The following is a 19,408-nucleotide window of genomic DNA, read 5'->3' as shown; positions in this document are numbered from 1 at the left end:
AACACATCTGGAGGAAAGGAGGTGAAAAGATTCCAAGAAGAAGCAAAGGGAAAAGAGGAGTACATGTTAACTTATCATACGTTTAATGTAATATCTTGTTTGTTTATTCTTTAATATAGCATTTCAGAATCAGGAGCTGCAGTGGAAAACATCTGGCAGAACTGTATGACTCTCATCTTACGTACAGAGACAGACGGATCTGTGCATGCTGCAGGTAGCATGAACATGAATCTGCTGTTTGACTGTGGGGATTAGTTCCTTTGCGTGCATATGCTTGTTTTGCCTTTTTTTTGTTTTTTATTGTCTTGTGTCTTTATGCATGTTTGCAGATGAAGTGAATTGAGTCGTCTCCCCTGTGAGTTTTCTGTGCAACAGGGAGAGAAAAGCGATGGGAGAGTTTTTTGCTGTTTAAGATTCTGGAACTGATTATGCAGAAATCCCCCCAGACAGAAACGCTCTTTCAGTCCATGTGAAAGAAATAGAGAAAAAAATTAAAGAGAGAGAGGGAGACAGAAAGAGAGAGAGAGAGAGAGAGAGAGAGAGAGAGAGAGAGAGAGAGAGAGAGAGAGAGAGAGAGAGAGAGAGAGAGGCAGACTGGTTTACTCTTATTTGGAAGGGAGGTCATTCCTATTCTATGAGTCACACTTTTAAGAGAGACCAGAACCCCCCTTCTCCATCACACACACACACACACACACACTGCTTCACTCCTTTCTTCTTCTTCTCTTTTTAAGGAAAAACTCGTCCCGGGCCAAGACAGAGAGAACAGCTTCAGAGAGTAATAACTCTGGTCAGCAGCTGCCTTTCTCCTCCTCCTCTTCTCCTTTTCTCAGCACTTGACAAAATGCTGACTGTTGTCTCATCTTTAACCGCCTCCACGCCACTATACCTTCAGATAGAGGTCAATTTAGTCTGAATATATATACACAACATATAATCCAAGTGTAGATCAAACTTTTATCAAAGCCCCTTGGATGTGATATTCCTAAAGATTCACGTCCGCACCTGTCTTACTCAGTCGACCCTTCATCCCCTTTTCCAAACTGATCGCCTCTCATGTAACGGATGTCGAAGCCTGTTCCTGCGGTGTCCTGGATAACACATTAGTGGCAGCGTTACTGGTTAATGCAGTGGCTCAGCTCTGCAGGCCACATCAGAGATTTCAAGCAAATTGGGCATTACTTGCAAGTGTTTCTGCAGCCGACACATGATCAGCAACAAGGACATGACATGAAATATGCTCTCCACTACATGTAACAGTCTGTGCAGATGTGTACATACATGGTAAACCCTCTCACGAGAGACCTCCCACCGTGTCCACCAACACTAATACATACAAATAGGCAAACTGGCGGCTGAAGCACCTACATGTGTATAAACAGGGTGAGCAGACTCATGAGCAGTCTGTTAGTGTTTATATCGAGTATAAACTCCTCTCACTCGGCCTACTAATTGTAACCAGACCACCACTACCAGCGAGGTCCATTTGTGTGTGTGTGTGTGTTTATGAGTATGGCGGGGTTAAGTCTACTCTTTATCCTGTTCTATTTGAAACGGACTCACCACATGGATGAGATTAACTGTGAAAACCACCTGAATGCTCTATCTGTGGGACAGGAAAGTCTCCTCCGGGTGCCCCATGTGTTCAGCCGAGGGCCACAAACAAACAATTATCATATCTCCAGAATGCACATTACAGTCTGTGGAGTTTAAGGTATTTTCAGGGGGGGGGGGGGGGGGGGGGGTCTGTAAACACTACAGCTGCACTTCGGCATCTTCTTCTACTTGTTCAGTAAGAGCAGTGATACTGCGGGTACGCGCGCGCGCTCACACGGCTTGCTGCGGAGCCATGGCGCCTCCAAGCGGACAGCGGTGGACACTGGGGCGCGTCATGCGCGTACAGGAGGAGGGATCAGAGCTCGGCGCTGGGGCTGGACCGGGACAGGAGAGCGAACGGACGGCTCTTCTGCGGGAAGTGAACGCGCATCCAGGGCTTTATTTCCATTTTTCTACCTCCACTATCTTCCCTTTTTTCTTTCTCGACTTTCCTTCCTGCTGAGATGAGGAGTTAATCAACAGAGGACCAGGTGCTCAAGAAGTTTTGAAGTTGTTGGAAAGAGTTCGGGTAAGCAGCACTTTTACGCACAACAATGTGCCATTCTCTCTCTCCCTCTCTCTATCTCCTTATTTCCCTTTGTGTGTCTCTGCCTCTTTTTCTCTCTTTCTCTCTGCATGTCTTCAAAATTACTCTCATCAGCAGAAATTAGGGATTTTATCAGTCAAACCAAACTTCTGGGTGAAGAAACTTTGAGAAGCAACTCACTTAAAATCCATAAACTAGTTGCCCAATAAACAACCATACATTTAGAACCCGGGCTTCATCAGCCGTGCTGTTATCGCTGCATGTTTTTGCATGATATTTACCTGAGCAGTGGTGAAAGGCGACAGGGACCCGTCACTCACACGCTCTCCCTGAGTGGGAACATCTGCAGGAGCGACTCCTCCGCAGCTCACAGCTGTCAGTCCGCCAGAGGGAGCCACAGCAAAGCGGGCTGGCAGTTTTAAAGAAGGGCGAAAATCATGTGTGAAAATATTTTCCATAATTGGATTTGGAAAAAAAGGGAAAAACTGCCAAATTTGAGAGACTTTAACTTTAAATTACATACATTTTTTGTTAAGAATTATCATTTTGGGGGGCATCTGTCCACATTCAAAATCCTTTATGAATGTTGTTTTCTCATTCTTTGTCAGTATGAGGGTGCAGATTTTTACAGTGTAAAAATGCAGTATGCTGCAGAGAACATCAGTGGTGGACACTTGTTGGTTGAGATCTTTGTAGATTATGATGATAGACAGTAGATCAGTTGTAGGCTGTTGACATGTTGCTGAGTGTTCACTGGATGTGAGGACAGTCTGCTGCCCTCCAGAGGCTTTCTGTTCCTGCACAGCCTGCAGGATTATCAATCAAGTGTGCACCCGCCCCAACTCTCCCTGAAGGCCTCATGTAAAGTGTGGGACAGCTGGTTGGTTTGTGTTGAAGTGTAATTCCAGCACAAAATCATCCCATGGTCTTTTATGGCACTTACGTACATACATCAAATAAGCCATCAAGACAGTTTTTTTCGTGTATGAACTTTTAGTTGAGAAATCCGGTAGAGTCGCTAACAGCCGGACTTAGCTAACACTGATTAGCTCGGGGCAGTACGGTGAAGGCATTAAAACGTCTTTTTTAACCACTAATACTACTCATAATAACACCAAACCTCTGCAGTAGCATGTTCAGAGTCCCTACACATAAAACGAAGCACCAACAACGTAGTTACTGAACCCAGAATTTATAAAAAAGAGTGTTTTGAAAGACTTACCAACTGGCCCCTGTACCAGCTCCTCTCATAGTAAAGTCCATTCAAGTCGATTACCAAAGTCAATCCCAAAGGAAGGAGCCCATTGATGCTTTGTTTTATGTGTCAGGACTCTTCTCATGCTACTGCAGAGGTTTGGTGTTATTTTGAGCAGTATTAGTGGTTATAAAAAGACGTTTAAATGCTTTCACCTTGCTGCCCCGAGCTAATCAGTGTTAGCCACATCCTGCTGTTAGCGACTCTACAGGATTTCTCTGTTAATAGTTCATACACGAAGAAAACTGTCTTTAATTTTAATAATACTGTGACTTCAGGCAGGTTGTGCATGATTACCTTGTCCGAGTCTTGTCTGAATTGTCATAAAGCATTTGTGTTTAGCCAAATGACAAGAATCCGTGCTCAAGGCACCTAACAGGTTAATGAACAGAGGTTCGCTGAGAGGGAAGGGAAAGCCTCTAGAGGGCGGCAGACTGAGGCCTTGTGAAATGTGGTGGTTTCATCAATCAACAGCCTGCTCTCTGCTGCCAAAAGCATCCAGAGTCTGTTCATTTTGTGTCATCACCCAAACCCATATTTGTTTAGATAAGATGATTACTTCCATTTTTTAGCCTGGGACTTAAAGGTTTGACTTGGTAAAACATGCCTGTGTGTATTTAGTGGATGCCCGAGTCCAAGTTTCTGCATCAATAATTCAAAATGAGTCAGGTGTTTGATGATGTTGAGATCTGTCACTCCTGTTCATTTCCACCATTAAACACAAGAAAGAAGAGCCATGTTCGACTCCATGTGACGCTTTCAAACCTATTACATAACGCTGTGGCAGCCATTTTGTTCCCTGGGCAACGGGCAGAAAACTGTTCCCCTCACAATTAGCTTCAACTGATACCAGATGCAGAATACATAACAAACATACATCATGTGGAATGAGATTAAAATGTCATCTCGTTGTTTCTTGAATAAGGCTTTAAAATTGTTACTTATATGTCTTAACATTTGTGAGATTTTGTGTTTTCTTCCTGTGCTTTTTTGTTTGTTTGTGAGTTTTCTCTCTTATAATCAAGAGATAAAGGGAGCAATACACGTGCAGGTGGCTCAGTTGTGTTTCTGGTGTCTTCATGTGTCAGACAGCAGAAGAGGAAGATGCTGGGGTTAGAGGTCATCGCGCTTTGTCTTCTTTTTGGAGCCCTGACTCACAGCCAGCCGACGGCCGAGTGCAGCAGTGAGTGCCGTGAAACTGAAGCCCTGTTGTTTCATCTTGCTGATTTAAAAGCATTATTTCCCACAGAGGCTTTACATGTGTTTTTATGTTCCCTGCAGAGAAGAATGAATGTCCCATAGACGTGTACTTCACCATAGACACATCTGAGACCATCGCGCTGCAGGAGCCGCCCCCTGGAGCGCTGGTGGAGAGCATCAAGGTTCAGTTTTATCACTTTAGTCTCAATGCAAAAATATCCTCGTTCGTAGTGTCTTCATTTCTAAACGACAGTCGACCAAGTGGGTGTCTTTAACCCTTACGTGTAATTTGTTTTGACTTGTTTTTATAGCAATTTGCTGAGCAGTTTGCACAGCGTTTGGAAGATGCCGAGCTCAGAGGTGTCGTGAGGATCAACTGGAACATCGGTGGACTGCACTTCTCCCAGAAACAGGAAGTGTTCAGTCGCATCGGACCCAAGAGCGATTTCATCACTGTGAGTGACACAAACACACACGCGCACACAAACACACACACACACTCACACACACACACACACAGACACACGCACGCACACACACACACACACAGATTTAATCTAGGTGCTTAATGTACCTATTAACATTAGTGAATTTGATAATTTTGACATTTAGTCTATTAAAGATGTGACATACTTGTTCAAGCTGCACTAGGTGACATCACATGTTGGCAGCTAAATGGAGGAAATTATTAGAGCTACACTCATGGGAAAGTTCTGCATCTTTGTTAAACGTATGGATGGAGATTTCTGACCTGTGATCACCCAAAAAGTCCCTCATATGGAGAAAGAGGGCAAATCTGTGGAACGTTGGAGAGGCATCTTCGTTTTTTAGCTTACCACACACTGATGATAATCAGGGCTGGGTAAATGTGCTTTGGGACCCTTGGGCGAAAATCATCTGTGGGCCTCCAGAGCGTAGATTAAAACTAATCAAAAAGATAAAGGAGATACTCGCACAGGGCGTACTGCAGAGCAAAACCTGCTGATAACTGCAAAATGGATGACTCGCCCTCGTGGATTAAAACTGGGGTAAGCGGTTTAGTTTTGACACTTTTGAGCAAAAACAGCAGACAAATATTTCATTATATTGTAATTTAAGTGTTCTGAGAGAAAACTAAACTTCTGCACGTTCTCTCGGCTGTTTTCAGGCTTTAGAAAGTCTAGGCCGTGACAGGAGACTTTGACCAATCACAGGTCATTTCAGAGAGAGTTCCTATTGGCGCAGGACAGAGAGGAAAGGTCTCACTCTGCTGTTTTTCTCCTTTTTACCTACTGCAGTTTTAAGATGCGTACTCTGCAGTCAAAGTTAAAATAAGATGCAAGAAAAAAAATCGGTTGTCGTAGTGTTTGCACACTTGATCATATGCAGTACTTATGTATCTTAAGATTGGATTGAAATCATAATATCATAATCATACTAAGATGGCGCTGCGCTAGTGGCAGCCTGTTACAGCAGGTCTCACTCACGGTTGAGCTCTTTCCCTTCTACTTTTGTCTATTTTCCTACTTTTAATATATTTTTTTAGGTGTTTGGGTGCCGGTGCACCACGGAGAACAAAGTTGCCGTATTTACTTTGGCCTTTCTTTTTTTCTTTCTGCATTTTAAGAAATTTACCCTCTGTGGCACTAATAAAGGAATATCTTATCTGATCTTAAATAGGATGTTTATTTATTAAAAGAATAATTCAAAATATTCTTTTCAAAATAAACTTGAGAGTCCATTAAATATAAGTCTACAGTTAGCTTAGCTCAGCACAAAGACGGAAACATGGGGAAACAGCTCAACCAAATCTGCCTTCCAGCACCTCTAAGCTCACTAATCAACAAGTTATATCTTGTTGGTTTATTCCATACAGAAACCAAAGTGTAAAAATGACATTTAGCTGTTTTATGGGCGATTATGTGCCGGACTGTTTCTTGCTGGAGTGTCGCTGGTCACCAGGTAACTGCACCCAGCACATAACAGCATCGATCTTCTCATCTAAAATTTTTTAGTATTTTGAAGATGTACTCGATGCCTCGAAGTCGATACCTACGAGGCCCCTAAGGGTCATGGGTCCCTCAGCAGTTTCCCGCTTTTCCCGATGGTAATCCAGCCATAACAAGTCACCCTTTTCACTGTTTCCAGGGCGTCAGGGGAATCCGTTACCTGGGTAAGGGTACCTACATCGACTGCGCCCTCACCAACATGACTCAGGAAATGCTGCGCTCAACCTCATACCCCACCGCCCTCCGATTCGCCGTGATCATCACCGACGGCCACGTGACTGGAAACCCGTGTGGAGGCATCAAAGTGGCAGCGGAGAAAGCTCGCGACGAGGGCATCCGGATGTTTGTCGTGGCGGCGTCGAAGAACATCGAAGAGACAGGGATGAGGGAGATTGCCAACTCTCCTGCGACCGTCTACAGGAGGGAATTCATGGCTGTGGATCTGAGCCAGGGCAGAGCCGTCATTCATGTGGACACCATTGACCGCATCATCAAGACCATGGTAAGACACAAACACGTCCACGGAGACACACAGAGAAACATGCAACACGATCGATGCCTGTTCTGCTCACACGTTGTTCCTTTTGTCTTCACAGAAACATTTGGCGTACACGGAGGTAAGGGCATACTCACAGATAATGATCACAAAGGTTTATGTTTCACATCGTTTCAGCGCTGACTCTTCATTTCCTGTGTGACACAGTGCTACAAAGTGTCCTGTCTGGAGACACCAGGGCCTCACGGTCCAAAAGGCCACAGAGGACAAAAAGTGAGCTTCACACACACACACACACACACACACACACACACACACACACTTGCATGATTTGCACACTAGTCACTATTATTCTTACACGTTTTCTTTTTGAACTCACTGACTGCAGGGAGCTAAAGGAGACAACGGTGACCCGGGTCCAAAAGGAGCCATAGGTCGCCCAGGAGACCCCGGTATTGAGGGTCCCATCGGTCAGCCCGGTACCAAAGTAAGACACCAAACATCTACCTAACCCATCGTTCACTATCCACTACACTATGGCAACATTTGTTTGTCTGTGTCTGTATTGTTATTGTAACGATTTGCTCCTTTCCCTTTTTCCCTCTCTGTAGGGAGAACCAGGTTTTAAAGGCGACAAGGTGAGGAATCACTTTGCTTTTGTGAGAAGTTCATCCATGTGTCTTTGATACAGTAAATTACCTGGTTTGTGGATGAATGATGATGAAAATGAGTTCATAATCTGTTCATGAATAAGCACATGCCGATCGTACGTTCGATAACCGCTCATGTTCTGTCCGTCCACAGGGAGAGATCGGAACTCAGGGGAAAAAGGTACGACTTTTTTTCTTTACTTTTATTATTAATCAACAAACTGATACCAATGATTTTTTAAAGATATTAGTCTTTCTCCTCTAATTGTGTCTTCTCTTTGTCATTAGGGCGTGGCTGGCATCGCGGGACGCAATGGGACAGATGGACAGAAGGTAGTAGAACTGCAACTATCTATTATTTTCAGTCGTTTGGTCCATAAAATATCAGAAAATGGGTCTTGTCCTGTCCACATATCAAAGATATTAAGTTTACCGACAAAGAGGAGGAAAGAACAAAAAACAAAAACACAATAAAGAAGCTGGAATAGGATAATTTGGACATTTTTTCTTTACAAAACGTCTCAAAGAGATTATTCAATTATCAAAATAGTTGCAGATTATTTTTAACTAAACCATAAATCGACTGTTTGCTGCAGCTCTAGAAGGTAGGTATTTTGTTGTACATTTTAGGGAACCAGCTAGAATCGTCACTTATTTACGTAAACTGATTCTGAAAGTTGCAAAAAGTGGAAGTATTTGCAGTGAAGCTCTATTTTTTTAACGCTCCCTTCGTCTTCTTCTTCACAGGGTAAAATTGGACGGATCGGTGCCCCCGGCTGCAAAGGAGACCCAGGCGACAGAGTATGACATTCAACACTCTTTTAAATGATCATCACATACATATTTAGTTGTGTTACAGCCTGTTTATGATGTGTTTTTGCCGCTTTGCAGGGTCCTGATGGTCACCCCGGCGACGTCGGTGAACGTGGTACTGCTGGAACTGACGGAGAAAAGGTACAGGGTCTTCACTTAAACCAAAATCCATCAGCGATCCAACCTGTAGTTTAACTAAGCCTGACTGTATATGGGTGTTCTTATGTCCTGTCTTCAGGGTGATCCCGGTCGACCTGGAAGACCTGGTCCCTCTGGCCCGACTGGAGAAGTTGGACCAAAGGTGAAAAACAGGAACATTGGGGATAGCTGCTCTCTGATGTGACAGATATAAGGTCTGAAGCCATTTTAAAAGCTTTGAGGAAGAAATGTGAAAGGATAAACTCTGGTGCTTCTTCCACAGGGAGAGAGTGGAAGTCCTGGATCACCTGGCGTCCCTGGACTTAAAGGAAATCCAGTAAGACTTATTGCCACAGACAGATTAACATTCAGACACATACTCATTATCATGTAGCTCACCTGTGTGTTGTTTTTCTTAGGGATTACCTGGAACTGGAGGACCCAGAGGAGAGACGGTAAGACCCTCTGATTCACCTGTAATCTAATGTTCCCATTCATCGTTCCCCTGCAAGTTCTGCAGGAATGAGTCCTAAAACCTGGAATTTCATTAGCATTTTGTACTCGTTCCCGTCTTAAGGTCAATGTAGTAAGATACTTGAAATAAGGTCTATTTAAATAGGCTCAAGAGATTTTCACATTTTGTTCTATGACATAAAATGCATCAGTCAATACCACCACTTTGGAAGTTTAGTCTTCCAACCACTCAAAGCAGTCTACACTATGTTCAGCTTTTCACAAACTAACTGAAGAGGCTTCTTTGCAAGGTGCCGTCAATCTATCAGGATCTAATTCAACCATTCGGACGGACATTCACACAATGATGGCACGGTCTTCGGGAGCAATTTGGGGTTCAGTGTCTTGCCCAAGGACACTTAGACATGGATTGCTACCTCCTGAGCCCCAATAGTTTAAAAAAGGCGATTGCTAACAAGTGGCTAAATGATACCACAGAGTAGAGCTGCGGATGAATCCAGATAATTTCTATCCAAGCAACCAGTTTTAGGCTCTGAGAAAGAAAAAAACGTGGACATTCGACCCGAATCATGCCTAGGTTAATTTTGAAAAATTACATAATTTAGGCCGAGCCCAGTCGGGTTTGGGCTGAGTCTCAAAGCTCTACTACAGAGGTCGTCTAACGTTGTCATGAGGAACATGCGAAATTAGCTACAAACTTAGTCGGGGTGGCATCGGATATTCATGTAGGTTCTTAAAGCTGCAGTCAGCAAGTCTGGCAGATCAAGTTTCAAACTCTCACGCCCCTCCCTCTCTACCACCGAGCTCCTCTGCTCCCTCCCAACGAGTGCTCGTCAGTGCACATGCACCAAATTCCTGTGATCTCTCATCAATTTCCGACATGAAGTACACGGTACACGGAGGAAGGCTGACTAACTCACTCATAAATAGCAACTGCTAACGTCATTTAGCGTTTGCCTAGCTTTAGTGTTTGTGATATTTTGTAAAATGCGCAAGCGGGGAGGGGGGATCTGTGGCGTGTGCACGGACTGTGAACTGCGCTGAGGGGACAGGATGATAGGGGCACCGTGGATTTTTGTAAAATAAACACAGTAAGTGCACGTAGAGGCTTGTTTTTTTCCCCAAAAGCAGATGATTTATGTTGTTCTATCGGAGCATAGTGTTGGTTTCAGTGGATATGATCAAACAAATGTTGCCGACTGTGACTTTAATTTACAGCTAAACAATAGCTTTTAGTTTGTGGCGATTGCATTTATGCTTCAAAAAACATTAGTTTCGATTATCTTGTTGAACAAAAGGTGTTAGTATCATAAACTTTTCATGGCCACTTATTTCCTGCAATATTTCAAAAACAAAAGAAAATCCCATTCGATTTTTTGTCGAGGGAATTAGGGTGATGCTAACTTCCGGGTTGGCCTACAAAAATTCATCATACCTGCAGCACCCTATTGGCTGTGTGTTGATTTTCTAATTGTTCTTGTGTTCTAGGGAAGAAGAGGAGACTACGGGCCAAAGGGTAGTCAAGGGCCAGACGGAGTTAAGGGAGACAAGGTACGAGGTTATGTCGAAACATTTGTGTATTTCTGGCACCTTAGCTGGAATGATTTGTTTCATTGAGATACATCCCACCTCTAGGGGTACTGAACGCTGATTATATGTTTCAGGGTGAAATGGGGTCCGAGGGCGTGAGAGGACTTTCAGGTTCGCCAGGAAACGAAGGAACAAAGGTGAGAAGAGTCATCTTATCTTTTTAATATGCATATGTTCATATGAAAACCCACTGTTGTTGCACCTGGCATTAACGCCCTCTCCTCTGAACAGGGAGACAGTGGTCTGCCAGGCCCCAGGGGACCATCAGGGGCACCAGGAGTGGCCGGGAAAAATGTATGTTAAAGGTCTCATTTGGTCTAAATGTGAAAGAGATCATTAGCGCATATAATTCACATTGGCCCTGTTTGTGTTATAGGGTACCAGCGGTGACCCTGGTGATGCTGGACCAAGAGGAGAACCTGGACCGGGTGGACCAAAGGTATGTGTGTCTGTGTACCTGTGTCAGCATCTTCCCTCGACTGTCTTCAGGTGTCTAGCTGCGGGTTCTCTTGACTGTTTCTTTTGTCTGTACTCAGGGAGACAATGGAAGACCTGGCTTCAGCTATCCTGGTCCAAGAGGTCCATCGGTAATGTACACTGTCTCTATTTGCCAGTCAATTCAACTGTTGTCAGATTATTGGATGGGTGTTATCAGTTGCTTACATAAATGTAATCCTCGACTGATACAGGGTGAGAGAGGAGAGAAGGGTAATCGTGGACCCCGTGGCGGCAGAGGAGACTGTGGTCAAAAGGGTGAACCAGGAGATAAAGGAACTTTTGGAGAGGCAGTGAGTAACTCATTGAAATTGGACGTTTAATGATACTGGAGCATAAGGTGTATAGTGCAGTGCAGGAACACGACGCTAATGTTTCTGCTTACAACAGGGTGAGCCAGGATCTCAGGGTGAACCTGGTCTAAGAGGGCCAAGAGGAGAACTTGGGCGTGATGTAAGTATACAAAAAAAAAAACCACTGAGTTGCATCTAATGCCAGTCTAAGCTGATGTTTGCATATGTTTGCTTCTTACCGATTAGCGTTATCTGCTAGCAAACCAGACAAAAGCTGAGATGCTGAGATGATTTTATGTTTTCTTCCTCTGCAGGGAGATCCCGGCCCTGAGGGAGACCCCGGCCTCACTGTAAGAACATTTAATCTAAACACCCTTTTTTATCAAATCAACAGAAACATAATGGATATAATGATATAATGTTTATTCCTGCAGGAATGTGACGTCATGAACTACATCAGGGAAACGTGTGGCTGCTGCGGTGAGGCAGCTGTGTTTCCTTTTTTTGTGATCTGAACACGCTCTGATAGGCAGTAAGATTCTGACAGGTTGTGTCTTTGTCACTGCAGACTGTGAGAAACGCTGCGGACCCCTGGACATCGTGTTTGTGATTGACAGCTCAGAGTCAGTGGGTTTGACTAACTTCACCCTGGAGAAGAACTTTGTCATCAACACCATCAACAGACTGGGATCTATGGCCAAAGACCCCAATTCAGAGACAGGTAGACATGCATTTGTTCATTTCATATCATTGCTACTCCAACAACTAGAGAATCAGTCTGTAGCATAGATATATACACATAGATGCTGCATCCGGGATTTAGACCTGCTCTGACCGTAGACTGAATGTAAAGACTCATAGAATAGAGTAGAAATACCTAAACTAAGCAACATGGAATAACATTTCACAGACAAGATTGTTTTTATTTTACAATATTTTACTGATTAGAACGTGTTGAATGTGATGTATCAAAAGAGGTAGGTCCTAATCATCCTTTGAAGCATCTTTACAGAATATTCCAGCAGTGTACAGTTACAAGAAGGTTTTAAATCCAATATTTCACATTTGATTTGCCCGCTAAAAAGTAGGCGGGCTTAGAGTTTATTACAGTACAGAGCCACAGAGCAGAGGACCTTAATATAAAGTTACGTGACTGTCCTAATGATAAATTAAGCTAACGCTAGCTAATGTCAGGTATTTAGTAATTAATAATATAAGATGTCAGTAAGATGCATGAATGCAAGATGAGCTGCAGTTCCTCCAATAGCTACTTGAGGCTTTCAAACCCCATAGACCACAAGGTTAAAATGCTTAATTTACAGCAAATTGTTTAATTTAACCAAGTATCCAGTATCATAAATACACATCTGGCATTTGTAACTAACCAAACTGCATGAAAATTGGTCGAAAATTCATCAAGAATTGTTTCTTTTAATAGTTTATAGACCTCCTGCCTCAATAGACTGAGTGCATTAGGGTATGTGGCTCCCCTGCACCCGCATCGCTCCAGTGAACAGTAGTGGCAGATGCAGCATCTACTTATATATATCTATGGTCTGTGCAATGTCAGAGAAAACTGCACAAGATGGCTGCCAACTTGGTGTAAACACAGTTGCTTGTGTTCACAGGAACGAGAGTGGGAGTTGTTCAGTACAGTCACAGTGGAACCTTCCAGGCCATCCGGCTCAACGACCCCAAGATTGATTCACTGACTGCTTTCAAGGTCTCAAACACAAACACATGCGCAATCTGCTTTGAAGTTTATTCTTAGGGTGTACACAGTCTGTTCTCTTGTCTACTGTATGTTGTCCAGATGTTATTTATTAATCATGGCTGATGTGCTGTGAGATCAGACGTGCTGTGACAGTTCATCCGTACTTATAGCCTAATGTTGGATGCAATAGAAAGTACACAACTTTTAACAACGGAAACGCAAAATTAACTGTTCTAATGTGTAACGAATTGAACTGAAGCGGGTTGTTCGGTGGAAATGACGTATAAGGTTAACTTGAAGTACCTTTATTTTCAAAATTCGTAATCTTTCTTTGTGTCTACAATCAGTACTGATGTCATCATGTCCCACTGTACGTACACACCTTTCACATTCCGACTTCTCCACTGTTCAGGATGCAGTGAAGCGCTTGGAGTGGATCGCTGGGGGAACATGGACTCCATCCGCTCTGAAGTACGCCTACGACAACCTGATCAGGGACAGCCGCAGAGCCAAAGCCAAGGTCACTGTTGTGGTCATCACGGACGGACGCTTCGACCCCAGAGACGACGACTCGCTGCTCACTTACCTCTGCAGGTGCCTGGCACCGTGGCTGTATTTTGAGATTCAGAAGACGCATTTGCGAAGAAGAAAAAAATCTTCTATCTGATCGCTTGTGTTTTTTTGTGAGCAGTGATTCCAACGTCGACGTGAGTGCCATCGGTATCGGAGACATGTTCGACCAGATTGAGGAGAATGAGAGTCTGAAGAGCATCGCCTGCCAAAAGGAAGGCAGGGTGCTGGGCATGAGGCGCTTTGCAGACCTGGTGGCAGAGGAATTCATCGACAAGATTGAAACCGTGCTTTGCCCAGGTACACTCATTACAGAAGCACACATTATGCACAATTTGTTTATCTAGTGGATTATGACGCTGCTTTGTTTAGTCCTTTTTCTCTGACATTCTGTCTTTACCTTTGCCGTAGATCCTATCGTCATATGCCCGGATCTCCCTTGTAAATCAGGTAAGGTTTTAAATATTATGTATCTCTTATTGACTCTTCTTCTATGATGTTCATGCATTAATAAGGCGTCAATATGATTCAAATGAAGTACTTGTTAAATTTTCAAAAAGCATCTGAAAAAGCGTTTGATCTCAGGGGTACATTTTTGTATCTGGTTTTATTCTTTACACAACGTCTTCCGTCCCTTTTCATGCGTGCATCCCAGTGCAACACCATGAATGTCTTTGAGGAGGGACTGTTTGAAAGTGCACACTGTTATCCCCGTTTTTATGATGTGTCAGCAGGCTTTTTGTCGCCTTCGTGTGTGGCGATTCCAACCCGTTCTCACTCAACTCGTTAAATACGGCAGATTGGCCCTTAGCTTCTGATACAGACGCACGAGGCACTCTTCATAGGCAGAGTTGGGCAGGTCTCCATGAATGTAGAAGGGTAAAAAGTTTTAGTCTGACAAATAGTGATGGCCAAAGAAAGCTTCATGAAGTTATATGAAGTATTTTCCATATTTTCTGAGCCCACTTGATGGTACTCACTTTAACAAAGGGTTGAAAACACAACATATTACCATTCCTTGAGCCTTTTTTATTTAAACCAAGAGCTCATCTAGTAACTACTGTGCAAAGATAATTTGACATGCGGATGAGAAACCGCTAAATAATTTCCCCAAACATTTCTTGCACACTTGTTGCTATAGTGAGCCATTGGTTAAGCTACCGCGAGCTCAAGGTTGCTGACCCCTGACATTGTATAAAGAACTCCAAAATCTGCAGGGAAAAAGAGCATGAAGTTCTCGAGAGGAGGTGAGTATGGATGAATGGGTCAAACAAAAACAGGACTTTAGCCCAAGAGGCCGCTCCTCTCGTCCTGTGTATAACCAAAAGTCAATGATGACTTATTTTAACTTTTAATGTACTACGGAACTAACGTTACCACCTAGGTTTGGTGTTATTTTGAGCAGTATAAGTGGTTAAAAAAGCCGTTTTAATGCCTTCACCGTACTGCCCCAAGCTAATCAGTGTTAGCCATGTCCGGCTGTTAGCGACTAGCTTTAACCCAAACCATGATCTTTTCCTAAATCCAACCAAGTAGTTTTGTTGCCTAAACCTAGCCTGAATGTTACATGAAAAATTACGCCAAAGGGGTATCCAGTACGTTAACATTTGACGCCAAGGGGTCGCAACCAAGCGCTTGTATGTGACGAGCTGGGAGTGAGAATTTGTTGGCCAATTTATAACAGGTATAAACCTTTTGGCCTTCAGGTGTGTTCGGACAGTTTGTTTGAAGCATACTGACGCCTTTAAGCTATGCTCAGGATAAGAGATGCTTAAATTTAGGTCAATATGTCTTTTAGACAGTTGTGTAATTTCACCTTCTTTTCTAAGATGCAGTTAATTCATGTCACTGTAAAGCCAACACAGACAAAACCAAACCAAACTTGCAATATAGTGCAGCCCGCTGTAGCTCTGGCATCTTTGTCGGTTGTGTTGATGCGTCGTATCTGTGGGACACCGCCCACAATGTTATTCCGCCCGCTTGTTTCAGGAGGGGACGTCACTGCGGGGCAAGCCCCTCCCCCCTGGAAGGCACCAGCCAAGGATAGCATCCCCCCATTAGTCCCCACCTCTTTGGAGGGTGTGACCAACCTGCTGAACGGCCTGAGCGAGCAGCAGTACGGGGTTGGCGTTGCAACCATGGCGTACACAGCCCAGAGAGCCAAACTCGCCCAGGGATCGGACAGGCAGCAGTGGACCCAGCTGTTCATCGACTCCTTCAAATACGTCTATGGAGACATTATGGGAGACCCAGAGAAAGCCTTGGGACTCTGCTAATGCTAATATTCTAACCATGCTACCTCTCCATTATGGACGCAAATAACTAATAAGCTTACTGCTGAACATAGAATAGATTTTTTATAAATTGTGGGCATTTGTGGGCTGAGGATTGCATGATATGACGCTGGCCCTGTCCTTATGTACAGTTACATATGATGCTGCCTCTCCACATAGAATATATTGAATTAACGTACATGGAGTTAGAAATATGATACATATCGTTTCTTCCACCTTATGGAAAACTTATGTCGTCCATTGGTTGGTCTGTAGAGCCATTCATGTTGCTCCTGTTTAGCGTACAGTGGCTCTTTGATGAAGCCTAATTTCCACTGTGAATCACAAGCTCGCCGAATCACTCTGATGACTTTTTTTTGTCGCTGTTTTGCACATATCCATGGTTACGGCCTTTACTCTTTATTCTTGTGCTCTGTGAATGAGTCATGTTGGTGAAAAAGGCCACAACATGTGGAAAAAATCTGGTTTTATACATGTCACGGTATACTGTATATGAGTCAGATGTGGGTGTATGTGGATGTTTGCTGCCAATGAAGGAACTATTGTATGCTATGCTCTTGATTGGTGCATGTTTTTTTTTTGCATGTGGCTTGGCTTGTATGATGACTAGAGGACAACGACTACAGAGTTGTGGTATCATGTTAGCCCTGTGACTTAAACTTGCTGATGTGAACCATGTTGTTTTGTAAAAAATGTATTCATGTTTTTAATGCCCTCTGAAGAGAATAAAATCATAGAGCAAAAAAGTGTTTTCTTGACGAGGCCCCTGTCGATATGAGAACGTTTAGATGAAACCAGACTGCAAGACTGCAACTTGCATGTATTTTGGTTCGTTTTCAACTCTGAACATCTGTGTTCCAGCTGTAGCTTGCTGAATGTTTGATTTAAAACTTGGTGTGTGTGTGTGTGTGCGTGTCTGTTCCAGAGCCTGCAGTGGCTAGCTGTGTTCAGCGGCCAGTGGATTTGGTGTTCCTGCTGGACGGTTCTGAGAGGATGGGACTAGAGAACCACCGCAGGGCCAAAGAGTTCATCGAGAACGTGGCTCGCCGCCTCATCCTGGCTAATGGCAGTAAGGACGACAGGAATGCTCGCTTGGCTCTGCTGCAGTACGGCAGCCCTACAGAACATAAAGTGGAGTTCCCGCTCTCACACGAGCTCACAGTGATCTCTGATTCACTGGCAAGGGTGACCTACATGGACTCCTCTTCTGCTCTGGGCAGCGCCATCATGCATGCCGTCAACAACCTGGTGATTCCAAAGGTATGAATAAATAAACACTTGGATTTGTTGGCAGGTAACACGTGTCAGAAACATGTTAAAGGAATAGTTGAGTATTGAGTGAGATGGGCGTGAGAGGGTGTGCCCTGAAACTATCCGTGGCGCCACTCTACAGGGCTAATGGAAACATGGCTAAAGTGACCATGAACGTGACAAGATGGAGGCTCTGAAAGAACAGGCTCGCCTGCAGTTACATCTTATTGCCACAGAGACCGCTAGAAACAACATATTTCAAATCTTATGGAGTACAACTTTAAGTGATTAGCTTAAAGAATGAAAGCAGGGTGTCTCTTTTGTTTTATCTGTACACAAACAGTGATAATTGTGAGGTTTGGTTGACTAACTGTTTTGTCCTGCACCGTCTTTAAGCTAAGCAAAGCTATAGCCATATAAACACACGGATGTGAGAGTGGAATCCATCTTCTCATCTTGACAAGAAAGTAAAGATGTTTTTTCATGTTTGTGTTTGTAGGAGGGAGAACGCTTGGCTCGTCGCGACGCCGAGCTGGCCTTCGTGTTCATCACCGACGGCATCACAGCCAGCGACCAGCTGGACGAGGGCGTGACTGCCATGAGGCGAGCTGAAGGCGTTCCCACCGTGATCGCCATGGGAACGGAAACAGACGAAGAGGTGCTGAGGAAGGTGTCGCTAGGGGACATGTCGGCCATCTTTAGAGGAGCTGACTACACCGAGCTGAGCAAAGCTGCATTCTTCGAGCGCTTTCTCCGCTGGATATGCTAACGAGGAACTGTAACGCACCATAGAAGTAGATCCCGTAGGATGAACGAAGGGCCCGCTCCTTCAGCGCACACGTAAACACACACACTGCCATCAACAATCCTCTGTGATCGTTATCGTTACTGGATGTAGGGCACGGAGGCGGCTACATATCCTGTTGTTATGGGTGAAGATTCAATTACATGAAGCCAAAGCGACCCACGTAGGACCAGCTGACACACAAACACTTAGGCATGCAATATCATTTGTAACTTCATTGTTCTATTCATTTTAAATCTACGGTCAGCACCTCCCACCAAAGACACTCCTAAATATCCCAGAAGAGAGGTGTATGATTATTGAAAGTGTACGAAACAAATTGTATGCTTTATTTTGTTTTTATTTTGTATTCTCTCTCTCTCTCTCTCTCTCTCTCTCTCTCTCTCTCTCTCTCTCTCTCTCTCTCTCTCTCTCTCTCTCTCTCTCTCTCTCTCTCTCTCTCTCTCTCTCTCTCTCTCACACTCTCTCTCTCTCTCTCTCTCTCTCTCTCACACTCTCTCTCTATCTCTCTCTCTCTCTCACTCTCTCTCTATCTCTCTTTCTCTCACACTCTCTCTCTCTCTCACACACACACACACACACACAGACACACACACACACACAGTCTTCACAAAGTCAATATTTACATTAAAGGTGCTAAAGTAGAAATAAAGGACAAAGCCATCTGAGTGGTTCTGAAAACTTGTTTTTTACATCATGTTATGCTGTAATTATTGTTTGTTCAGGGGATTAAAACATGTAGACATGTCTTCTCCAGGAGGGAGAATAACACACACACACACACACACACACACGCTGCAGTTATTTACACGTCACGTCACACAGTGACAGAGAAACATAAAAGAACCAAATCTGTAAACATGAAGTCCAAATAAAGCCTAATGTGGTGACCCCAATGCCGTGTTTTGTGTTTGCAGAATGTGTAAATGTGTGACGTGAAATGTTTTTGATCCATGTGCACGCAATTTTAGTATCAAACACACACACACACACATAATGCATTTCATCATTTTGAGATCTAATATGTATCCCCTCTCCATAATAAAATAAAAAGCAATAAACCCCCAGGTTATTTTAATCCCATAAAATCAATGATGTATTTGATCCAAGTGTTAAACTGGGTGCATCTGCTCCCTCTGCTGTACAGAGAAGCACAAAGCAGCAAATTCACTTCAGACCTAATCATCTATTACACTGTATTATTCTCATAGTTTACGCTACATTACATTTTAATGCATT

The 19,408-nt window shown here is 43.7% G+C and overlaps 1 protein-coding gene across 2 annotated transcripts; it reads left to right on the top strand.

Moving 5' to 3' along the window:
- Positions 1-1,930: 1,930 nt before the first annotated feature.
- Positions 1,931-19,123, top strand: col6a2 (collagen, type VI, alpha 2). Of its 2 annotated transcripts, XM_083928305.1 has the most exons (32): positions 1,931-2,125; positions 4,487-4,581; positions 4,680-4,780; positions 4,910-5,053; positions 6,726-7,088; positions 7,183-7,203; positions 7,290-7,355; positions 7,471-7,569; positions 7,694-7,720; positions 7,887-7,913; positions 8,021-8,065; positions 8,480-8,533; positions 8,624-8,686; positions 8,784-8,846; positions 8,967-9,020; positions 9,103-9,138; positions 10,646-10,708; positions 10,822-10,884; positions 10,979-11,041; positions 11,124-11,186; positions 11,284-11,334; positions 11,437-11,535; positions 11,633-11,695; positions 11,850-11,885; positions 11,970-12,015; positions 12,104-12,256; positions 13,164-13,258; positions 13,662-13,843; positions 13,941-14,119; positions 14,231-14,269; positions 17,039-17,373; positions 17,864-19,123. In XM_083928305.1, the coding sequence occupies exons 2-32, from the start codon at positions 4,503-4,505 to the stop codon at positions 18,131-18,133; spliced, it is 3,042 nt and encodes a 1,013-aa protein (XP_083784431.1). In that variant the 5' UTR covers positions 1,931-2,125; positions 4,487-4,502; the 3' UTR covers positions 18,134-19,123. The 2 variants fall into 2 exon arrangements, with proteins under 2 accessions (XP_083784431.1, XP_083784432.1); XM_083928306.1 differs by lacking the exons at positions 17,039-17,373; positions 17,864-19,123 and adding an exon at positions 15,809-16,942.
- Positions 19,124-19,408: the final 285 nt, after the last annotated feature.

Source organism: Echiichthys vipera (genome assembly GCF_963691815.1).
Source record: "Echiichthys vipera genome assembly, chromosome: 15".
In the NCBI taxonomy this organism is placed as follows: domain Eukaryota; kingdom Metazoa; phylum Chordata; class Actinopteri; order Perciformes; family Trachinidae; genus Echiichthys; species Echiichthys vipera.
Note: the sequence above shows the minus strand (reverse complement) of the source record. Positions and strands in the feature narration are given on the sequence as shown.